This window comes from Rana temporaria, chromosome 12 (assembly GCF_905171775.1).
Source record: "Rana temporaria chromosome 12, aRanTem1.1, whole genome shotgun sequence".
NCBI lineage: Eukaryota > Metazoa > Chordata > Amphibia > Anura > Ranidae > Rana > Rana temporaria.
The window spans coordinates 17,669,358-17,689,748 of record NC_053500.1 but is presented as its reverse complement, the minus strand read 5'-3'; the positions used below and the strand labels follow the sequence as shown (position 1 = coordinate 17,689,748).

General features: G+C 42.0%; 1 protein-coding gene across 1 annotated transcript in view; it reads left to right on the top strand.

The window, feature by feature from the left end:
* Positions 1-19,083: 19,083 nt before the first annotated feature.
* Positions 19,084-20,391, top strand: part of COL9A3 (collagen type IX alpha 3 chain) — a 61,392-nt gene continuing 60,084 nt past the window's right edge. The window contains exon 1 of the mRNA XM_040331450.1: positions 19,084-19,323. Within this exon, the coding sequence (XP_040187384.1) occupies positions 19,261-19,323 (63 nt within the window). The 5' untranslated portion in view covers positions 19,084-19,260. The remainder of the gene's footprint in view (positions 19,324-20,391) is intronic.

Sequence of the window (20,391 nt, the reverse complement as noted above, 5' to 3'; positions counted from 1 at the left end):
GACGGGTTTCTCGGATGTACTTGAACTAATGTGGGTTGATGCAGGTGGGTTAACCACATATCTCTTGGGACTTCAGGAGCAGGATCTCTTCATTGGAGTTCCCAGGTCTTCCCCCGATAGCATGGAGTCTCACTGATCTTGCTGCATTCCGCAACATGCATTAAAAAAATAGAAAGGGGAGAGCGGTGGGACCCACGGTCCATGGTATTGCTGATGTACAGTTGTGCTCAAAAGTTTGCACACCCTGGGAGAAATCCTAGTGATGAGATTAAGCTATTTATTATCACATTGTTGTTTTGGTTCCCTTTTAAAACCATAATAACAGAAATCACCCAAATGGCCCTGAGCAAAAGGTTCCATCCCCTGGAATGTTTGGCCTTGGTACAGTCACACACAGGTTAAAATGGCAATTAAAGGTCAAGTTTCCACGCCAGTGGCTTTTTAAATTGTAATGAGTGCCTGTGTATAAATAGTCAATGAATTTGTTAGCTCTCACATGGATGCACTAAGCAAGCTAGATACTGAACCACGGGGAGCAGAAAAGAACTGTCAAAAGACCTGCATAACTAGGTAAGGGAATTTTGTAAATATGGAAAAGGATATAAAAAGATATCCAAAGCCTTAAATAGGCCAGTCAGTACTGTTCAATCACTCCTAAACCTTGTGGACAGTCTTCCCAGAAGAGTTGAAGCTGTTATAGCTGCAAAGGGCGGGGCCAACTCAATATTGAACCCTACGGACTAAGACTGGGATGACATTAAAGGTCATATGCGTGTAAAGGCAGGTGTCCCAATACTTTTGGTAATATACAGGTGATACTCAAAATATTAGAATATCGTGCAAAAGTTCATTTATTTCACTAATGCAACTTAAAAGGTTAAACCAATATATGAAAGAGACTCATTACATGCAAAGCAAGATAGTTCAAGCTGTGATTTGTCATAATTGTGATGATTATGGCTTGCAGCTCATGAAAACCCCAAATCCACAATCTCAGAAAATTTGAATATTACATGCAATCAATAAAACAAGGATTGTACACAGAACAATATCGGACCTCTGAAAAGTAGAAGCATGCATATGTACTCGGTACTTGGCTTGGGTCCCTTTTGCAGCAATTACTGCCTCCATGCGGCGTGGCATGGAAGATGTCAGCCTGTGGCACTGCTGAGGTGTTATGGAAAACCAGGATGCTTCATAGCAGCCTTCAGCTCTTCTGCCTTTGATACAGCACTTTGGGAACATCCAACTTCTTTTGCAATTACTTTTTTTAGGCTTTCCCTCCTTAAAGTGGAGGTTCACCCTAATAACAATTATATCAGACCAACTTCCTTATACTTGTAACAAGTACAGTCCGCATTTTTTATTTTTTTTTAGGCAGTACGTACCTTGTAATCTATGTTTGCAACCCGGCTTCCGGGTAGTTCTCCCCGCGGGAGTAGGCGTTTCTCTGCCGAGGAGGAATGTCATCTGGGAGATCGCCCAGATGATTGACGTCCATTCCCCCCGGTGGATAAGGCCCCGCCCCCCGTATTGCGTAGGCACGCACGAGTCACCGCGTTTCCGAAAGAAGCCGAACGTGCAGAGCGCCTGCGCCGTATAGAGCCGACTCACAGCTCTGCATGTTCGGCTTCTTTCGAAAACGCCGTGACTCGTGCGCGCCTACGCAATACGAGGGGTCGGGGCCTTATCCGCCGGGGGGGAACGGACGTCAATCATATGGGCGACCTCCCAGATGACATTCCTCCTCGGCAGAGAAACGCCTACTCCCGCGGGGAGGACTACCCGGAAGCCGTGTTGCAAACATAGATTACAAGGTACGTACTGCCTAAAAAAAATAATAATTGTGGACTGTACTTTTACAAGTATAAGGAAGTTGGTCTGATATAATTGTTATTAGGGTGAACCTCCGCTTTAAGGAGAGTGTTGATGGGTTTTCTGCACAACTTTCAGGTCAGCAGTCTTTCCCATGATTGTGATTCCTACTGAACCAGACTGAGAGACCATTTAAAGCAGGGATTCTCAAACTACGGCCCTCCAGCTGTTGCGGAACTACACATCCCATGAGGCATTGTAAAACTCTGACATTCACAGACAGGACTAGGCATGATGGGAATTGTAGTTCCCGAACAACTGGAGGGCCATAGTTTGAAGACCCATGATTTAAAGGCTTAGAAACCCTTTGCAGGTGTTATGGCTTAATTGGCTGATTAGAGTGGGACACTTTGGGCCAGATTCACAGACGAGATACGACGGCGTATCTCCTGATACGCCGTCGTATCTCTGAGAGTATCTATGCGACTGATTCATAGAATCAGTTACGCATAGATAGCCCTAAGATCCGACAGGTGTAATTGACTTACACCGTCGGATCTTAGGATGCAATACTTTGGCCGCCGCTGGGGGGAGTTTGCGTCGTATTCCAGCGTCGGGTATGCAAATGAGGTTTTAAGGCGATCCACAAAGGTTTTCGCATTCGTTACGTCGTCGCTAGTAATTTTTTCCCGTCGCAAAGTTAAGCATGCTTTAACATGGCTTAACTTTAGACGAGCCATGTTAAAGTATGGCCGCCGTTCCCGTGTCGAATTTCTAATTTTTTTTTTCTTTTGGCGTAAGACGTCCGGGAATAAGAATGTACGTTACGCACGTCTCCGTTCTAAAAAATTACGTCACTTCGTGCAAAGCACGGCGGGAATTTCAAAACGGAGCATGCGCAGTACGTCCGGCGCTGGAGCGCGCCTAATTTAAATGGTACACGCCTCATTTGAATTAGGCGGGCTTGCGCCGGACGCCTTTACGTTACACCGCCGTAAGTTTACAGGTAAGTGCTTTGAGAATCAGGCGCTTACGCTGAAAACTTGCGGCGGTGTAACGGAAAGACGATACGTTACGCCGCCAGAGTTTTTTGTGAATCTGGCCCTATGAGCCTAGATTATTGCACCTTTTCACAATATTCAAATTTTCTGGATTGCGGATTTGGGGTTTTCATGAGCTGTAAGCCATAAGCATCACAATTATGACAAATCATGGGTTGGCCTATCTTTCTTTGCATGTAGTGAGTCTATCTCATATATTAGTTTCACCTTTTTAAGTTGCATTAGTGAAATAAATGAACTTTTGCACGATATTCAACTTTTTCAAGTCTCACCTGTAGTGTAGAATTTCATAGATCCTTCCCAAAATCAGGGAAATGTTTTCATTGCGCAGTTTCAAGACAGCATGCTCTTCCACAGTTGAGAACTCCTTGGGGGTGGAGCCTTGCTATATCCCCTCCCTTGAATAATAAAAAAAAAAAAAATCCTAAGAATCCCACCAGAGTGGTGGATGGTTAAGCTGTATTTCTAGCTCTCTCCGTCCGAACACAAGCGTTTTGTACTAGGTGGCCGTAGCCTTTAGATTTCTTTTTTTTTTAATATTGATTTTTAACGTTCTTGTTTACACTTTAGTTGGACTCCGCCAGTTAACCCGAACATGTTCTATTTCGCAGTGCCCGGAAAACATGAGGGTTTATTACTCGTATGCTGTATATTGGACGGTTGGTCATTTTTCAGGGGGGAGGGAGCGGTGGGGAAACATTTGACTTTTTTTTTTTTTATATATTTAAATAAGAAAAGAAAAAAAACGCCTCTGATAATTGCAGATATTTGTAAAATAAGTTTAAATATGACTTGTTCAAAGTATGTTTTTTGTTTATTTGTTTGTAAACTAAAAAAGAAAAAAAAAAACGTAAATGACCGCCCTGTAGTCTTTATTTTATTCATTTGCGTTGGACAACCATTGTGCATGCTGTCAGTTTTTAGGTAATGCGTAATGAAGGTTGGAATAAAGAAGGACCTTTTTTATTTTCTGGTTTGGGAGGAACAAGGAGGGGCTAAAGTGGACCTTTACAGTTCGGTCACACTTTGAAATCGCGCAACTTCACTTGAAAACGCACAATTTCTAATCTGCATGTCGGTGCGACTTCCTGCGCCTATGTCCCGCCTGAATTTGCAAAAAGTAGTGCAAAAAACACCAACGATGGACCGTACCGATTAGGCCTCTTCCATTGCGGACACTAGGATGTGACTTGTTATGCGACTTGAAACGATCAAATCGCATTACAAGTCACACCAGTGTGCCCGGCTACTTAACCCCCGGACCATATTGCTGGTCAAAGACCAGGGCACTTTTTGCGATTCTGCACTGCGTCGCTTTAACTGACAATTGCGCGGTCGTGCGACGTGGCTCCCAAACAAAATTGGCTTTATTTTGGTGGTATTTGATCACCTCTGTGGTTTTTAGTTTTTGCGCTATAAACAAAAATAGAGCGACAATTTTGAAAAAAAATAATATTTTTTTACTTTTTGCTATAATAAATATATACCGTATTTATTGGGGTATAGCGCGCACCCCTAAAGTTGCCCCCAATTCCTGTGGAAAAAAAGATTTTTGTACTTACAGTTTTGGTGTCTTGCACGGCGGCCTCGTCGGGTCCGGCGTCCGTCTGCGGCTTCGGGTGTCCTCTTCGTCGGTTCCGGCGTCCTTCTGCGGCGTCCTCCCCGCTCGTTTCCCGTGCCGACTTTGAATACTGCGCCGGCATATACCGAGCGCAGTACACTCGGGCAGGCTCGGCTACTCTCGCGCTGACGTCCTGTACGTGCAGGACGTCAGCGCGAGAGGAGCCGAGACTGCCCGACAATACACAAGTGTACTGCGCTCGGTATATGCCGGCGCAGTATTCAAACTCGGCGCGGGTATCGGCGTATATCGCGCACCCGTGCACGGTATACGCTGATAAATACGGTATATATAAAAAAAAAAAATGTCCTCAGTTTAGGCCGATACGTATTCTACATATTCTACATATTTTTCGTAAAAAACCCCCGCAATAAGCGTTTATTGATTGGTTTGCGCAAAAGTTATAGCGTTTACAAAATAGGGGGTATTTTTATGGCATTTTTATTAATATTTTTTTACTAGTAATGGCGGCGATCAGCGATTTTTTTTTTTTTTTTTTTTTTGGTACTGCGACATTATGGCGGACACCTTTGACACATTTTTGGGACCAATGGCATTTTTATAGCGATCAGTGCTATAAAAATGCATTGGATTACTATAAAATAGCCACCGACAGTGAAGGGGTTAAGTATGTTCCCTGGGTGTGTTCTAACTGTAGGGGGGGTGGCCTCACTAGGGGAAATGACTGATCGCTGTTCATACATTGTATGAACAGACGATCAGCATTTCTCCCCCTGACAGGACCGGGAGCTGTGTGTTAACACACACAGCACCCGGGCCCCGCTCTGTAACGAGCGATCGCGGGTGGCCGGCGGCGATCCCGCGCGCCCGTAGTGGCCTGCGCGAGAGCCGACGTATAGCTACGTGCTCTCGCGCAGGGAAGCCGACCTGCCGCTGTAAAACGACGGCGGCTGGTCGGCAAGTTGTTAAAGTGGATGTAAAGCCACTCTCATCCTTTCTAATCTCCTGCCATAGTGCTGATTTATACGGATATAGATGCCTGCTGCATGTATCCTTACCTGACAAATGTCTCCCCTCTGTCTGAGACCTGAAAAACTGCAGATTCTGTGGGTGGATCAGTTGTCTGGAGCTCTGTGGGTGGAGTCGTGATGTCAGTAGACTCCCCGCCCTCCTCTACACTCCCCTTGTCAACATGCATTTTCTCCTGTGTATTCCTTACACTGAATTCTGCTATGATCACTAACATCCAGTCAAAATCCAGAAAAGTAGCCACATGACTTCAGAAAAGGAGTGGGGGTGGGAATTAAAAAATAATGCCTGTCTCCAGGCTAGTGCATGAGATATGTAAATAACCCGTCACTCACAGCAAGGGGGGCGGAACGGACTAAGGTTTTTTCTCTAAGTCTGTTTTATTTCACTGAACAATAAAAGAGGATTGCTCAGAGCTGGATTAGCTCTTTGTGGCAAGACTGGGCACAGATGATAGGAAATCTTATTCTCTACATTGTGACATCAAAAAATAAATCCAAATGTTCGGGTTTACATCCACTTTAATAACACTATGAGGTTGATTGACTAAACACAAATAGACTGTATAGTTCGCAAGTGCAGTTTCTCCAAAGCTTAATAAATGAGGTAAAGCTAAGGTAAGATCCAATCAGATGCAAGGAAAATAAAAAAAGCATTTTTGCTTGCACGTGATTGGATGATGGAAGTAACAGAGCTTCCCCCTCACTTACTAAGCTCTGGAGCAATTGAATGAATACATTCTTGACATGTCTATAATGCAACAACAGAATTCTTTTTGGGACAGTTATAAGAACAGTGCATTGAGATTAACCACTTCACTACCGGGCAATTTCACCCCCTTCCTGCCCAGGAGAGTTTTCAGCGCTGTTGCATTTTGAATGACAATTGCGCGGTCATGCTACACGCATATGATTTTATTTTCCCACACAAATAAAGCTTTGTTTTGGTGGTTTTTAGTCGCCACTGGGTTTTTTTTCTGCTAAACAAAAAAAACTACAGAAAATTTAGATGTTTGTTTTTTTATAGTTTGTAATAAAATTTTGCAAACAGATAATGTTTCGACGGCACTCATGGGGTCTGATGAGACGACACTAATGAGGCTGCGCTGGGCATTGATGAGGCTGCACCGATAGGTGACACTGATAGGCTGCACTGGTGGGCACTAGGGGTGCAACGGATCAAAAAACTCACGGTTCGGATCGTTCCTCGGATCAGGAGTCACGGATCGGATAATTTTTCGGATCGGCAAAAAGAAAAAAATTCTCCCCCACTGTAATATACACATCTCCCCCCCCCCCCCCACTGTAATATACACATCTCCCCCCCACTGTTCACCCCCCCCCGCCAACTATAGTACCCCCTCGGTGCAGACACCCCCCCCTCCTCTCAGTACAAGAGACCCCCCTCCTCTCAGGGCAAGAGACCCCCCCTCCTCTCGGGGCAAGAGACCCCCCTCGGGCAGTACAGACACTCCCAGTGTGTGTCCCACGAGTGCGGGCTCCTCCTCTGTGGGTGTAAACAGAGGAGGGCCGCCGCCGGGTGTACCAAGATGGCCGGAGCTAGGCCGAAGCCGCGGTGAGCTAGGCTGAAGCCGCAGCCTTTCCTAGCGTTATGGCCGCGGCTCCGGAGGTAGGCCGAAGCCGCAGCCATAACGTTAGGAAAGGCCGCGGCTTTGGCCTAGCTCCGGAGCCGCAGCCATAACGTTAGGAAAGGCCGCGGCTTCGGCCTAGCTCCGGAGCCGCGTCAATCCGCAGATCACAGTGTGTTCAGATCCGAAGGGGGTGACCCGTTCGGATCACGGATCAACTGTGATCCATTGCACCCCTAGTGGGCACTGATAGGCTGCACTAGTAGGTGACACTGATAGATGGCACTGTTGAGACTGCACTGTTGGGTGACACTGATATGCTGCACTGGTGGGCACTAATGAGGCGGCACTGATAGGCTGCACTGGTGGGCACTAATGAGGCAGCACTGATAGGCTGCACTGGTTGGCACTGATGAGGCAGCACTGGTAGGTGACACTGATAGGCTGCACTGGTAGGTGACACTGATGAGGCTGCACTGGTAGGTGACACTGATGAGGCAGCACTGGTAGGTGACACTGATGAGGCTGCACTGGTAGGTGACACTGATATTTGTCGCTGGGCACTGATTATGAGACACTGATGGACGCTGGTGGGCACTGCTCAGCAGCAGTGGGTCTGGAGTGTGCGGGACTAATTTCTCCTCACAACTTGAGGGGGGAAAAAAGCTGTTTGCATCACGTGATCAGCTGTCATTGGCTATAAGTCGCCGGGATCTCATGGCCTCGCTGATCACAGGGCGAGCTGGGCGTGCCCCACAGGCATCGCAATCAAGGGATCCTGACAATTTAGGCCACACTGTTGGCTATAGCGCGGCACAAATCGCTTAAGGCAAGTAAATCATCCCACAGAGGATTGAACAAAAAAAAAAAAGACTCAATGCCCCGGTCCACACATGGAGGGTGTGGATGGGGAAAACTTCCCTATTGTCAGCGTTGCAGGCCATAACCTGCAGCACTGATCTAGTGAGGGAAGTCCAGCAGGGTGGTTGTACAGAAGTCAATCGGTAAATCAACTTTTCTGTACAACCTCAGAGCTTAACCCTTCCCTATTATATTCCATGTCTGGCCGGCCTAAAGTGGTTGTAAACTTCTGATATGAAACATGAACAAAGCATATCCCTCTATAGTGTGTACTCCAATCCAGAGCACCAAGTGTCATTTCTTTTACTTCCCCCTCATTTCCTGTCCCGGTGCTAAACTTCCAGTTGTCTTTCTTTTGTGTGACACTAAGATGTCAGAAGGGACACGGGAAGTCCAGCAGTCTCCTTCCCCCCCCGACAGTCCATGAGACAGGAAGTGAGGGGGAATCTCTCCAGTCAACAGTAACACAAAGCCAGCCTAGCAGTTTTCCATTGATAATCGAAGCGATCCTAAATCTAAAGATCCTCTTTATACAAGGAAGACGCTGTTTTACTTTCAATGATCATGTGACTGAAGTGGTATTTGTCATTTTACAGCGGCGGTTGTAAACCCTTCCATATACCCAGGGAAGTGACTGGCCTCGGGTAATACACCAAGATGAAACATCCTCCCACGTGTACCTGTTTATCTGCAGTCTTCACTTCAGCCATTCAAAGTGCTGAAGTCTAAAGTTTTTCTGAGAGTTCAGAAAAAAGAAGGGGGGCGGAGAGCTGAAGTTACACACTGCAGAGCTCAGTGAGGAGAGCTCTGAGAGCTGATTGGATGGAAGGGACACAACCCCCTTCACACAGGAACAGAGCTGAGGCTGTCAATCAGCTGGAGATCCCTCCTCTGTCACCTTTTTTCTTCTTGGTGTCAGGAAAACTCATCAGACGTGAACATGCGTGAGGACCGACCATTTGGCGCATATTTATGCCGGCGTAGCGTATCGAATATACGCTACGCCGGCGCTGCGCAGAGAGGCAAGCACAGTATTCACAATGCACTTGCTCCCACTCGCTCTCAAATCTACGCTGGGTTTCCTCGGCTTAAGGCAGCGTAGGTGGAAGTGGGCGTGAGCCATGCTAATGAGGTGTGACCCCATGCAAATGATGGGCCAAGCGCCATAGAAGTACTTAAAACGAACGGCGCATGCGCCGTCCCGTGGCCGCATCCCAGTGCACACGCTCAGAATCACGTCAAAACAACTGCCTAAGATACGTCGAATCACTGCCTACTACGTGAACGTAACCTACGCCTAGTCATATTCACGTACTACGTAAACGACGTAAAATACGACGGCTTGTGTTCCCTGGTCCATACCTTTCCATGAGTTGCGCTTCCTATATGGGGAATAACTTTACGCCGGACGTACGACTTATGCAAAGTGCGTATATTATGCGCCGGGCGCAACTACGTTCGTGAATCAGGGTATCTCCCTCATTTGCATATGTGCATAGAAAATCAATGGGAGCGGCAAATGCACCCAGCGTAAATATGCGCCCACGATACGCCGGCGTAGGCAAGTTATGTTGGTCGTAGGAAGCCTATCTGTGGGCACGGCGCACAGATACGATGGCGCATAGTTAGACTTACGCGGCGTATCTCGAGATACGTCGGTGTAAGTGCTTTGTGAATCCGGGCCATATTCTACTCTTACAGCGGACCCTCTCGCCCCCTAGTGGTGGTTCCAGATCTGCACTGGAATAGACACTATGCGGACATCATACTACACCCAGCTACGTCTTAAATTCCTAAAAAAAATATTCCAATAAAGTAACCGTATATAAATAATTATAGTCAAAGAGTGGGGGAGGGGGGGGGGGTAGATGTGGGATGGTTCAACCCTACATGGATACCATCCCAGAAAATATATATAAAAATGTAAGCAGGGTTGGATGGGACTTTGCATGTACCATGTAGGATTATAAGAACTACACAAATCAAAAAAAAAGAAGAAAATACACAATTTTGTTTAACATATACACAAGAAGGAGGTAAAATATTCAAAAACCATCGTAACGATGGGCACCCTTTCACACGGTCGGACCGTTCAAGAGGATCCATCCCCGTGTGAAAGGGGCCTATAAATTATCCAGGGTGTTGTGAATCCTGGTTGAGGAGTCAGAGATCGGCCTACGCGTTTTGCGGCATAAACCATTTCATCAGGGCCTTTGAGTATAGAATCATTTTTATTTGTATGTACACGGCAATAATAATGCACAAACACATTAATTGATAATATTTTTTACATAATGATTACTTTATATATTGGGCTAGATTCATGTAGGGGGATGAAAGTTTGTGCGGGCGTAGCGTATGTTATTTATGCTACGCCGCCACAATTTAGAGAGGCAAGTGCAGTATTCACAAAGCACTTGCTCCGTAAGTTGTGGCGGCGTAGCGTAAATCTGCCGGTGTAAGCGCGCCAAATTTAAATTGTCAAGAGGTGGGCGTGTTTTATGTAAATAAAACATGACCCCACGTAAATTACGTTTCTCACGAACGGCGCATGCGCCGGCCGTGAACGTATCCCAGTGCGCATGCTCCTAATCACGTCGCAAATAGTCAATGCTTTCGACGTGAACGTAATTTACGCAAAGCCCTATTCCTGAACGACTAACGCAAACAACGTAAAATTTTCAAAATTCTACGCGGGAACGACGTCCATACTTAACATTGGCTATGCCTCATATAGCAGGGGTAACGTTACGCCGGAAAAAGCCTTACGCAAACGACGTAAAAAAATTTGCCGGGCGCACGTACGTTTCTGAATCGGCGTTTCCAGCTCATTAGCATATTCTACACTGAAATCGACGAAAGCACCACCTAGCGGCCAGCATAAAAATGCAACTAAGATACGACGGCGTAAGAGACTTACACCAGTCGGATCTTAGCCTAATTTCGGTGTATCTTGCTTTCTGAATACAGAAAGAAGATACGCTGGCGCAGCTTTGAATTTACGCGGCGTATCAATAGATACGTCGTCGTAAATTCTTGCTGAATCTAGCCCATTGTCTATAAATTATAATTCTATTCATCAAAAGATTATTCAAACCCAATAATAGCCAATAAGACCTGTTTTATACATTGCGACAAGGTATGGGGAAGGAGGGAGATGAAAGGAGAGATATATGTAATATACGATATAAGAATGATAAAAATAAGAAGAGTATGTGTGTGTGTGTATATATATATATATATGTATGAAATATATTGTAATATATAAAGAATATATTGAAAAAATAGAATAAGTCAGTGAACAGGTGAATTTATTCTTTATTTTTTCAATATATTCTTTATATATTCTGTACATATATATATATATATATATATATATATATATATATATATATATATATATATATATATATATATATATCCCGAGTGGCAGCACGTTTGCAGATGCAGGAAACGGAAAAAAAATTTGCATAGTGAAAAAGACTATGCGGTTTCCCTGCGGCCGCCTTTTCTAACCCCTTCCATACAGGGGCATTTTCACCCCCTTCCTGCCCAGACCAATTTTTAGTTTTCAGCGCTGTTGCACTTTGAATGACAATTGCGTGGTCAAGCAACACTGTTCCCAAACTAAATCTTTATGTTTTTTTTCCCCCCACAAATAGAGCTTTCGTTTGGTGGTATTTGATCATCTCTGCGGTTTTTATTTTTTGCGCTATAAACAAAAGAAGAGCGACAATTTTATAAAAAAAAACACAATATTTTTTACTTTTTTATTTAATAAGTATCAAAAAAAAATTCAAAAACATTTTTTTTCCCTCAGTTTAGGCCGATACGTATTCTTCTACATATCGCAATAATCGTATATTGATTGCTTTGCGCAAAAGTTATAGCGTCTACAAAATAGGTGATAGATTTATTGCATTTTTATTTTATTAATTTTTTTACTAGTAATGGCGGCGAACACATCGGACACTTTTGAGACGTTTTTGGGACCATTCACATTTATACAGCGATTTGTGCTATAAATATGCATTGATTACTGTGTAAATGTGACTGGCAGGGAAGGGGTTAACCACCAGGGGCCGCTGAAGGGGTTAAAATGTTCCCTAAAGTGTGTTCTAACTGTAGGGGGGAGGGGAGTCACAAGGGGAGGACTGATTTGTGTTCCTCTGTACTGGGGACACAGCATTGGTCTCCTCACCTCTGACACACTCCTGCCGTGATCACCGGCAATCGCGGGTCACGACCGATCGCCGGGAACAAAGGACGTCATATGATGTCCACTTGGATCGAGGGAGGGTTCCTGCCGGCGTCATTTGACAATGTGCCGGTAAGGAAGGGGTTAAAAAGGTGCCTGCAGGAAACACGGGCACAGCAGCCCATTCAAATGAATAGTCTGCCTTGCCAGAGCAACGGCCTGCACTATTGTGAACCGAGCCTTATGCCGCGTACACACGACCGGTTTTCACGACGAGAAAACTGCCATTTTTTATATTGGTCGAGAAAACCGGTCGTGTGTATGCTCCCTAGCAGTTTTCTCGATGAAAAAAATTTAACCAGCTCTCTTTTTTCTCGTTGTGTTTCCCGTCAGTCTTTTTCTCGTTGCGAAAAACGGTTGTGTGTGCGCTTTTCCGAGGGGAAAAAAAACACGCATACTCAGAATCAAGTAGGAGACGGGAGCGCTCGTTCTGGTAAAATTATCGTTTGTAATGGAGACAGCACATTTGTCGCGCTGTAACGGACTGAAAAGCACGAAGACTGAAAAACGAGAATCGTCTCTCACCAAACATTTACTAACACGAGGATCAGCAAAAGCAGCCCCAAGGGTGGCGCCATTTGAAAGCAACTTCCCCTTTATAGTCCCGCTGTGCGTGTTGTACGTCACCGCGCTTTGGTCGGATGTTTTTTAGCATGAACGTGTGTATGCAAGTCAGGCTGGAGAGGAATCACGTTGTGAAAAACTACGGCTTTTTGAACGTCAGGAAAAACGATGGTGTGTACGCGGCATTACAGGTAAATCACAGGCATAAAATGGGTTCAATGCTCGTATAATCTTATGGGCATAGGCTAGCGCACCCAAATGACCCCGTTCAGCGCAGATCCCCCCTGCTGATATTTCACCAAAGCTTCTAAAAAAATAATAATAATAATAATAAAAAATATACATAAAATTGTAAAAAATAATACAAATATTTAATAAAAAACTACTGACACTGTCCACTACCCTACTACATTTTAAAATGATTACATTTATTTAGAGTGTGTGTGTATGTATGTATATATATATATATATATATATATATATATATATATATGCATGTGTGTTTGCGTTTTGGGGTGCACACCCTACTGCAATAAGCTGCGCACACCTATGCTTATGGGAAGGTTTTTGTTGAAATTAATAGTATAGTGACATGGGGCCAGATCCACGAAGCGTTTACGCTGGCGTATCTATTGATACGCCGCGTAACTTCTAGTTTGCTCCGGCGTATCTTTGTTTTGTATCCACAAAACAAGATACGCCTGAAGCTGGGCTAGATCCGACTGGCATACGTCTTAGTACGCCGTCGGATCTAAGGTGCATATTTACGCTGGCCGCTAGGTGGCGTTTCCGTCGATTTCCGCGTCGAGTATGTAAATTAGCTAGATACGGCGATCCACGAATGTACGTCCGGCCGGCGCATTTTTTTTACGTAGTTTCCGTAAGGCTTTTTTAGGCGTATAGTTACCCCTATGTTAAGTATGGACGTCGTTCCCGCGTCAAATTTTGAAAAATTTACGTAGTTTGCGTAAGTCGTTTGCGAATAGGGCTTTGCGTAGAATGACGTTCACATCGTAAGCATTGCCTTCCTCTGGATCAACTGTGGGTGTAGATTGGGTATATGGGATGGTACGATATATTTTTTTTTTCTTTTTTTATGGTTGAACTGGATGGACTTGTATCTTTTTTCGGCGTATAGTTACCCCTGCTATATGAGGTGTATCCTATTTAAAGTATGGGCGTCGTTCCCGCGTCGAATTTTGAAAATTTTACGTCGTTTGCGTAAGTCGTTCGCGAATAGGGCTTTGCGTAGAATGACGTTCGCATCGTAAGCATTGGCTTGTTGCGGGCTAATTTCGAGCATGCGCACTGGGATACCCCCACGGACGGCGCATGCGCCGTTCAGAAAAAACATCATTTACGTCGGGTCAAGACGTATTACCATAAAACACGCCCCCATCTCATCCATTTGAATTGCGCGCCCTTACGCCGACACAGTTACACTACGCCGCCGTAACTTACGGCGCAAATTCTTTGAGAATACGGGAAATACGCTGTAAGTTACGGCGACGTAGTGTATGTGAGATACACTACGCCGGCCGTAAAGAAGCGCCGCGCTTCGTGGATCTGGCCCAGGGTCTCTTTAACTACTACTGTGCTGGACTGCCTCATTGGAGGGGAATTGAATGGGGAGTTGTAAGTATAAGTAATAAAAGTTCTACAATCGGATTGGAACCAATTGTAAATTGTGAGAGTCAAAATTTACTTTCAAGGACCCTAAAAATGTCATGGGGGAGGGGAGGCATACGTGACCCCCGTGGCTGTTGGTCACTTGGTCCAGTAACGGAGAGCTGTCACATTCCTCAGGTCCTGCTTGGCAAACATCTTAAACCCAAAGACCAGGAATGTTCAATAAAGGACCTCAAACACCCTTCTCGGGGAGGTGGCGCCCATAGCAAACAGTCGGATGGAAGGCGAGAATTGCGCTTCGTTCTCTTTCTGCTGAGAAAAAGTCCAACTCCGGCCAAACCTTTTAAAAAATAGTTGGGCTGCTTGATGGCAATGGCCCAGATTCAGGTACATTTGCGCTCTATTTGCGGAGGCGCAGGGCAACGATTTTGCCCTGCGCCCCCGCAAATATTTTGCGCTGCCCTCGATTCACGGAGCAGTAGCTCCGTAAATTGCGAGGGCGCGCCGGCAAAATTGCCCGGCGGAAGCGTGCGCAATGTAAATGATCCCGCCGGGGGCGGGAATCATTTAAATTAGGCGCGCCGAGCGTAGAGCGCATGCTCCGTCGGGAAACTTTCCCTACGTGCATTGCGGCAAATGACGTCGCAAGGACGTCATTTGCTTCAAAGTGAACGTGAATGGCGTCCAGCGCCATTCACGAATCACTTACGCAAACGACGTCGATTTCAAATTTCGCGACGCGGGAACGACGGGTATCCTTAGCATTGGCTGCGCCTGCTATTAGCAGGAGCAGCCTTACGCTAAGCACGCCGTACGGAAACGACGTAAATTGCGTACGCAGGGCCCGCGCAACAATTGTGAATCGGTGTTAGTATGCAATTTGCATACTATACGCTGATCACAATGGGAGCGCCCCCTAGCGGTCAACGCAAGAATGCAGCCTAAAATCTGCGTGGCATAAGGCTCTTTAGGCTGCAGTCGGCGTTACGAGGTTCCTGAATCAGGAGCATTCGTAACGCCGGGGCAAGTAAGCAATTGCGCTGCGTAACCTATGGTTACACAGGCGCAATTGCTTCTTGAATCTGGGCCAACGACTTCATTAGTAGGACATTGAAGGCTCCCTTACATTGTTGCATTTCGTTGCGTTACGGCAGTCCATTTATTTTTAACGCACCTGCGCCATTTTTTTTTTCCAGCACATGGACCCTAAAGAAAAAACGGGCAAGAGCACGAATTTGTTGGCTGCCAGTGTAGACCTCCTAGTTGGCTGGATGGACCGGGAGCTCCAACCGCATTAAGCCCTGGTTCACACCAGCGCAGCTTTGAAATTGCGCAATTTCAAAGCCACCCAATTAGTGCGATTTTGATGTGCTGTTTCATTGCGTCTTCTCGACTTCATAAAACAGAAGTCAATGCAAATAGTCAAATAGGTAGAAGAATACGTATCGGCCTAAACTAAGGAAAAAAAATTTTTTTTTATATATTTTTGGGGGATATTTATTACAGCAAAAAGTAAAAAATATTATTTTTTTTCAAAATTGTCGTTTTATTTTTGTTTATAGCGCAAAAACTAAAAAACGCAGAGGTGATCAAATACCTCTAGCTCTATTTGTGGGGAAAAAAGGACGCCAATTTTGTTTGGGAGCCACGTCGCACGACCGCGCAATTGTCAGTTAAAGCGACGCAGTGCCGAATCGCAAAAAGTGCTCTGGTCTTTGACCAGCAATATGGTCCGGGGGTTAAGTGGTTAAGAAGGCTTCTTTTAAATGTGGCTTCGGACAGCATTCTTTAAAGTGAAAGGGAGCCCTGGCTGGAAGGTAGGTGTAGCGCGTTATGCTGCGATACCCAAATGGGACAACATAGTGTGCTTCTATGGTAAAGGTGAACTTACTACTTTGTGTGCACCAACACCTTTACAAACCCAGATATTACCTTGTAAAAGTAGCATTGACATCATCACTGCACTGTGCAGAGAGCAGTGCTGTGGGAGGGCAAACTCTAGCCCTCCAGCTGTTGTGGAACTATAAGTCCCATCATGTCTCTCAGGAGTCATGTTTGTAAGTGTCAGAATCTTGCAATGCTTTATGGGACATGTAGTTCCACCATAGGCGATGAGCCGATGTTTGCCCTCCCTTGTCCTAACCCATCCTCGCTTCAATTTTATTTTGCAGTTTGCCGCTGAATTTTTTAATACACCTGGAGCCTCCTACAGAACAAAACAGCCGCTGGAGTCACCCAGCTGGCCGTCGCGCCCTGTGCAGCTCATGGCGTCCTCGGAGGACTGGCGTTGTTGCATGCTGCTGTAGTGGCAATAACAATGGCGCAGATGTTGGTGCAGTGACAGAAGAGAAGCAGTGTATACACTGTTGGCACTAAATCCCATATAATAATAATAATGTATAATAATAACAATAATTATTATTATTATGTAATATAATTATTAGTACAATAAATGTAAGAAAAATAAACATATTATTATTAATAGGCATGTATAACGATAATAATAAATATTATTATTATTATGTAATATAATTATTATTACAATAAATGTAACACAATAAATGTATTATTATTAATAATAATATTATTATTATGTAATTATTATTACAATAAATGTAACAAACTAAACATATTATTATTATTATTATTATTATTATTATTATTATTAATGATAATAATAAGTATGTATAATGATTATAATGTATAACGAAAATAATAATAATATACATTGATAATAATAATAAATATTATTATTATGTAATATAATTATTATTACAATAAATGTAACAAAATAAACGTATTATTATTATTGTAATAACTATTATAATGATTTTCCACTATACACATACAACAATTATTATTAATATTATTAATAATAATAATAAGAAGAATGTATAACGATATTAATAGGCATGTATAACGATAATAATAAATATTATTATGTAATGTAATTATTATTACAATAAATGTAACAAAATAAACGTATTATTATTATTAATAATAATAATAAGAAGAATGTATAATGATAATAATATGCACGTGTAATGATAATAATAAATATTATTATTATTATTATGTAAAATAATTATTATTACAATAAATGTAACAAAATAAACGTATTATTATTATTATTATTATTATTATTAAGAAGAAGAAGAATGCATAACGATAATAATAGGCATGTATAATGATAATAATAAATATTATTATTATTTAATATAATTATTATTACAAAAAATGTAACAAAATAAACGTATTATTATTATTATTTTTATTATTGATAAGAAGAAGCATGTATAATGATAATAATATGCATGTATAAAGATAATAATAAATATTATTATTATTATTATTATTATGTAAACTAATTATTATTACAATAAATGTAACAAAATAAACGTATTATTATTATTATTATTATTATTATTATTATTAAGAAGAAGAATGTATAACGATAATAATAGGCATGTATAATGATAATAATAAATATTATTATTATGTAAACTAATTATTATTACAATAAATGTAACAAAATAAACGTATTATTATTATTATTATTATTAATAATAAGAAGAATGTATAACGATAATAATAAATATTATTATTATTTAATATAATTATTATTACAATTTTTTTTTACAAAATAAAAGTATTATTAGTATTATTATTTTTATTATTAATAAGAAGAAGAATGTATAATGATAATAATATGCATGTATAAAGATAATAATAAATATTATTATTATTATGTAAACTAATTATTATTACAATAAATGTAACAAAATAAGCGTATTATTATTATTATTATTATTATTATTATTATTATTATTAATAAGAAGAAGAATGTATAACAATAATAATAGGCATGTATAATCATAATAATAAATATTAAATTTTTTTGTAATAATAATTATATTAAATAATAACAAAATAAACGTATTATTATTATTATTATTATTATTATTATTATTATTATTAATAAGAAGAAGAATGTATAATGATAATAATATGCATGTATAAAGATAATAATAAATATTATTATTATGTAAACTAATTATTATTACAATAAATGTAACAAAATAAACGTATTATTATTATTATTATTATTATTATTATTATTAATAAGAAGAATGTAGAACGATAATAATAAATATTATTATTATTTATTATAATTATTATTACAAAAAATGTAACAAAATAATCATATTATTATTATTAATAATAAGAAGAATGTATAACGACAATGATAAATATCAGTATGATTAATATTATTAATAATCATAATAATAATAAATTTATTTTGTTTCATTTATTGTCATATTTTTTAAGTGACTTATCCCCTTGTGGGATTCACCTATCATTACTATTTTAGTTGCAGAGATGAATGGCTGAATCTTATAAATGGATACGTTTTGTCTAATCAGAGATGAACGGCCAATCTTAGATTGTGAGGGTTTCTGTTGGTTGAGTTTCTCTCCTTCTTATAAAAGTAACCCTTTGTCTGCCAGGGGGCCCTTCAGGAGATCTGTACTCTCTGGTAGGAAGATGGGTTCAGGCTGAGCTGGGTTTTCCAGGTTGCCACCTCTCCCGTGTCCTTGTTTTTTCCTTGCATTCCAGGGACTCCAGCTGCCAATCAGCCATGCCCCCACTCATAGGTGGGTTTTTAGCTTGTCTTCCCTCCCTTCGCTCAGTCTCTCTCTCCTCCTCCTCCACTTCTCTGAAGCCCCCTACCTCTCCACATCCCAGGACCAGCAGAGAGAACTTATTCAGGAGTCAGACACCCCTCACTCAGGGGCTGCAATCCAGGAGGAGCGAGGGGGACACAGGGACCGTAGGCAGCCGGCACAGGGGTTGAAGGATCCAGGGGAAAAAGATGGTTTGGTTCCCAGCTCTTGGGTTCCTTTTATTGGTCCACTTGGTGGCACCCCAAGCGCCGGTAAGTCACACTGCTTTCTACTTACCTCCTCTGTATTGGCTTCAATGTGGCATCTCCTGTATCTCCACCTATCCTCCAACCTGGCCAATTCCACCAAAACTCTCATTCCCTTTATCCTACAGGAAAGGGAAACCTTACGTTTGGCTACACTAAAATTTACCAAAATTTGTCATCTCCAGCTAATTAACCCTTACGTATTGAAATCAGCGCTCAGGATATTCGCCAGTAATTTTTATCGCACTGCGAAATTTGTCGTGCTTGTTTCCTGCCCATTGCACCGTAGCCACTGATTGCCCGCAGCGGTAGAATTGGACGTACACGAGATACCGTGCTTTCCTTTCATAAAAAGTGGTATGTTCCCGGAAACGTAGACGCCGATTATTTGATTTATGAGTAAAGATCGGCGTAAAGGGTTCTGTATATCATCTTTAAGAATCAGGCCCCGTACACACGTCCGAGGAACTCGACGTGCCAAACACATCGTTTTGCTCGTCGAGTTCTGTGTTGAAGCCGCCGAGGATCTCGGCGAGCCAACTTTCCTCATTGAACAACGAGGAAATAGAGAACATGTTCTCTATTTGGCCCGACGAGTTCCTCGTCGGCTTCCGCGGTGAAAAGTATTCACACGACCGAGTTTCTCGGCAGAATCCAGCTCCGATCGAGTTTCTGGCTGAATTCTGACGAGAAACTCGGTCGTGTGTACGGGGCCTCATAGTTGTTTCTTCTTGGTCTGACGTTATATCAACTGATCTGATTGGCTGGCATCATAACTTTTTTTTTCTGGCCACTTTGCTACCATAGTTTATTTCTCTCAACACAAAAATTGTACTTAAAAAAAAATTGTGTAAATAACAGGAAAAAAAAATTGTACTTAAAAAAAAAAAAAATTGTGTAAGTAACAGGAAAAAAAAATTGTACTTAAAAAAAAATAATTGTGTAAATAACAGGAAATAAAAATTGTACTTAAAAAAAAAAAAAATTGTGTAAAAATCAGGAAAAAAAATTGTACTTAAAAAAAAATTGTGTAAATAACAGGAAATAAAAAAAAATTGTACTTAAAAAAAATTG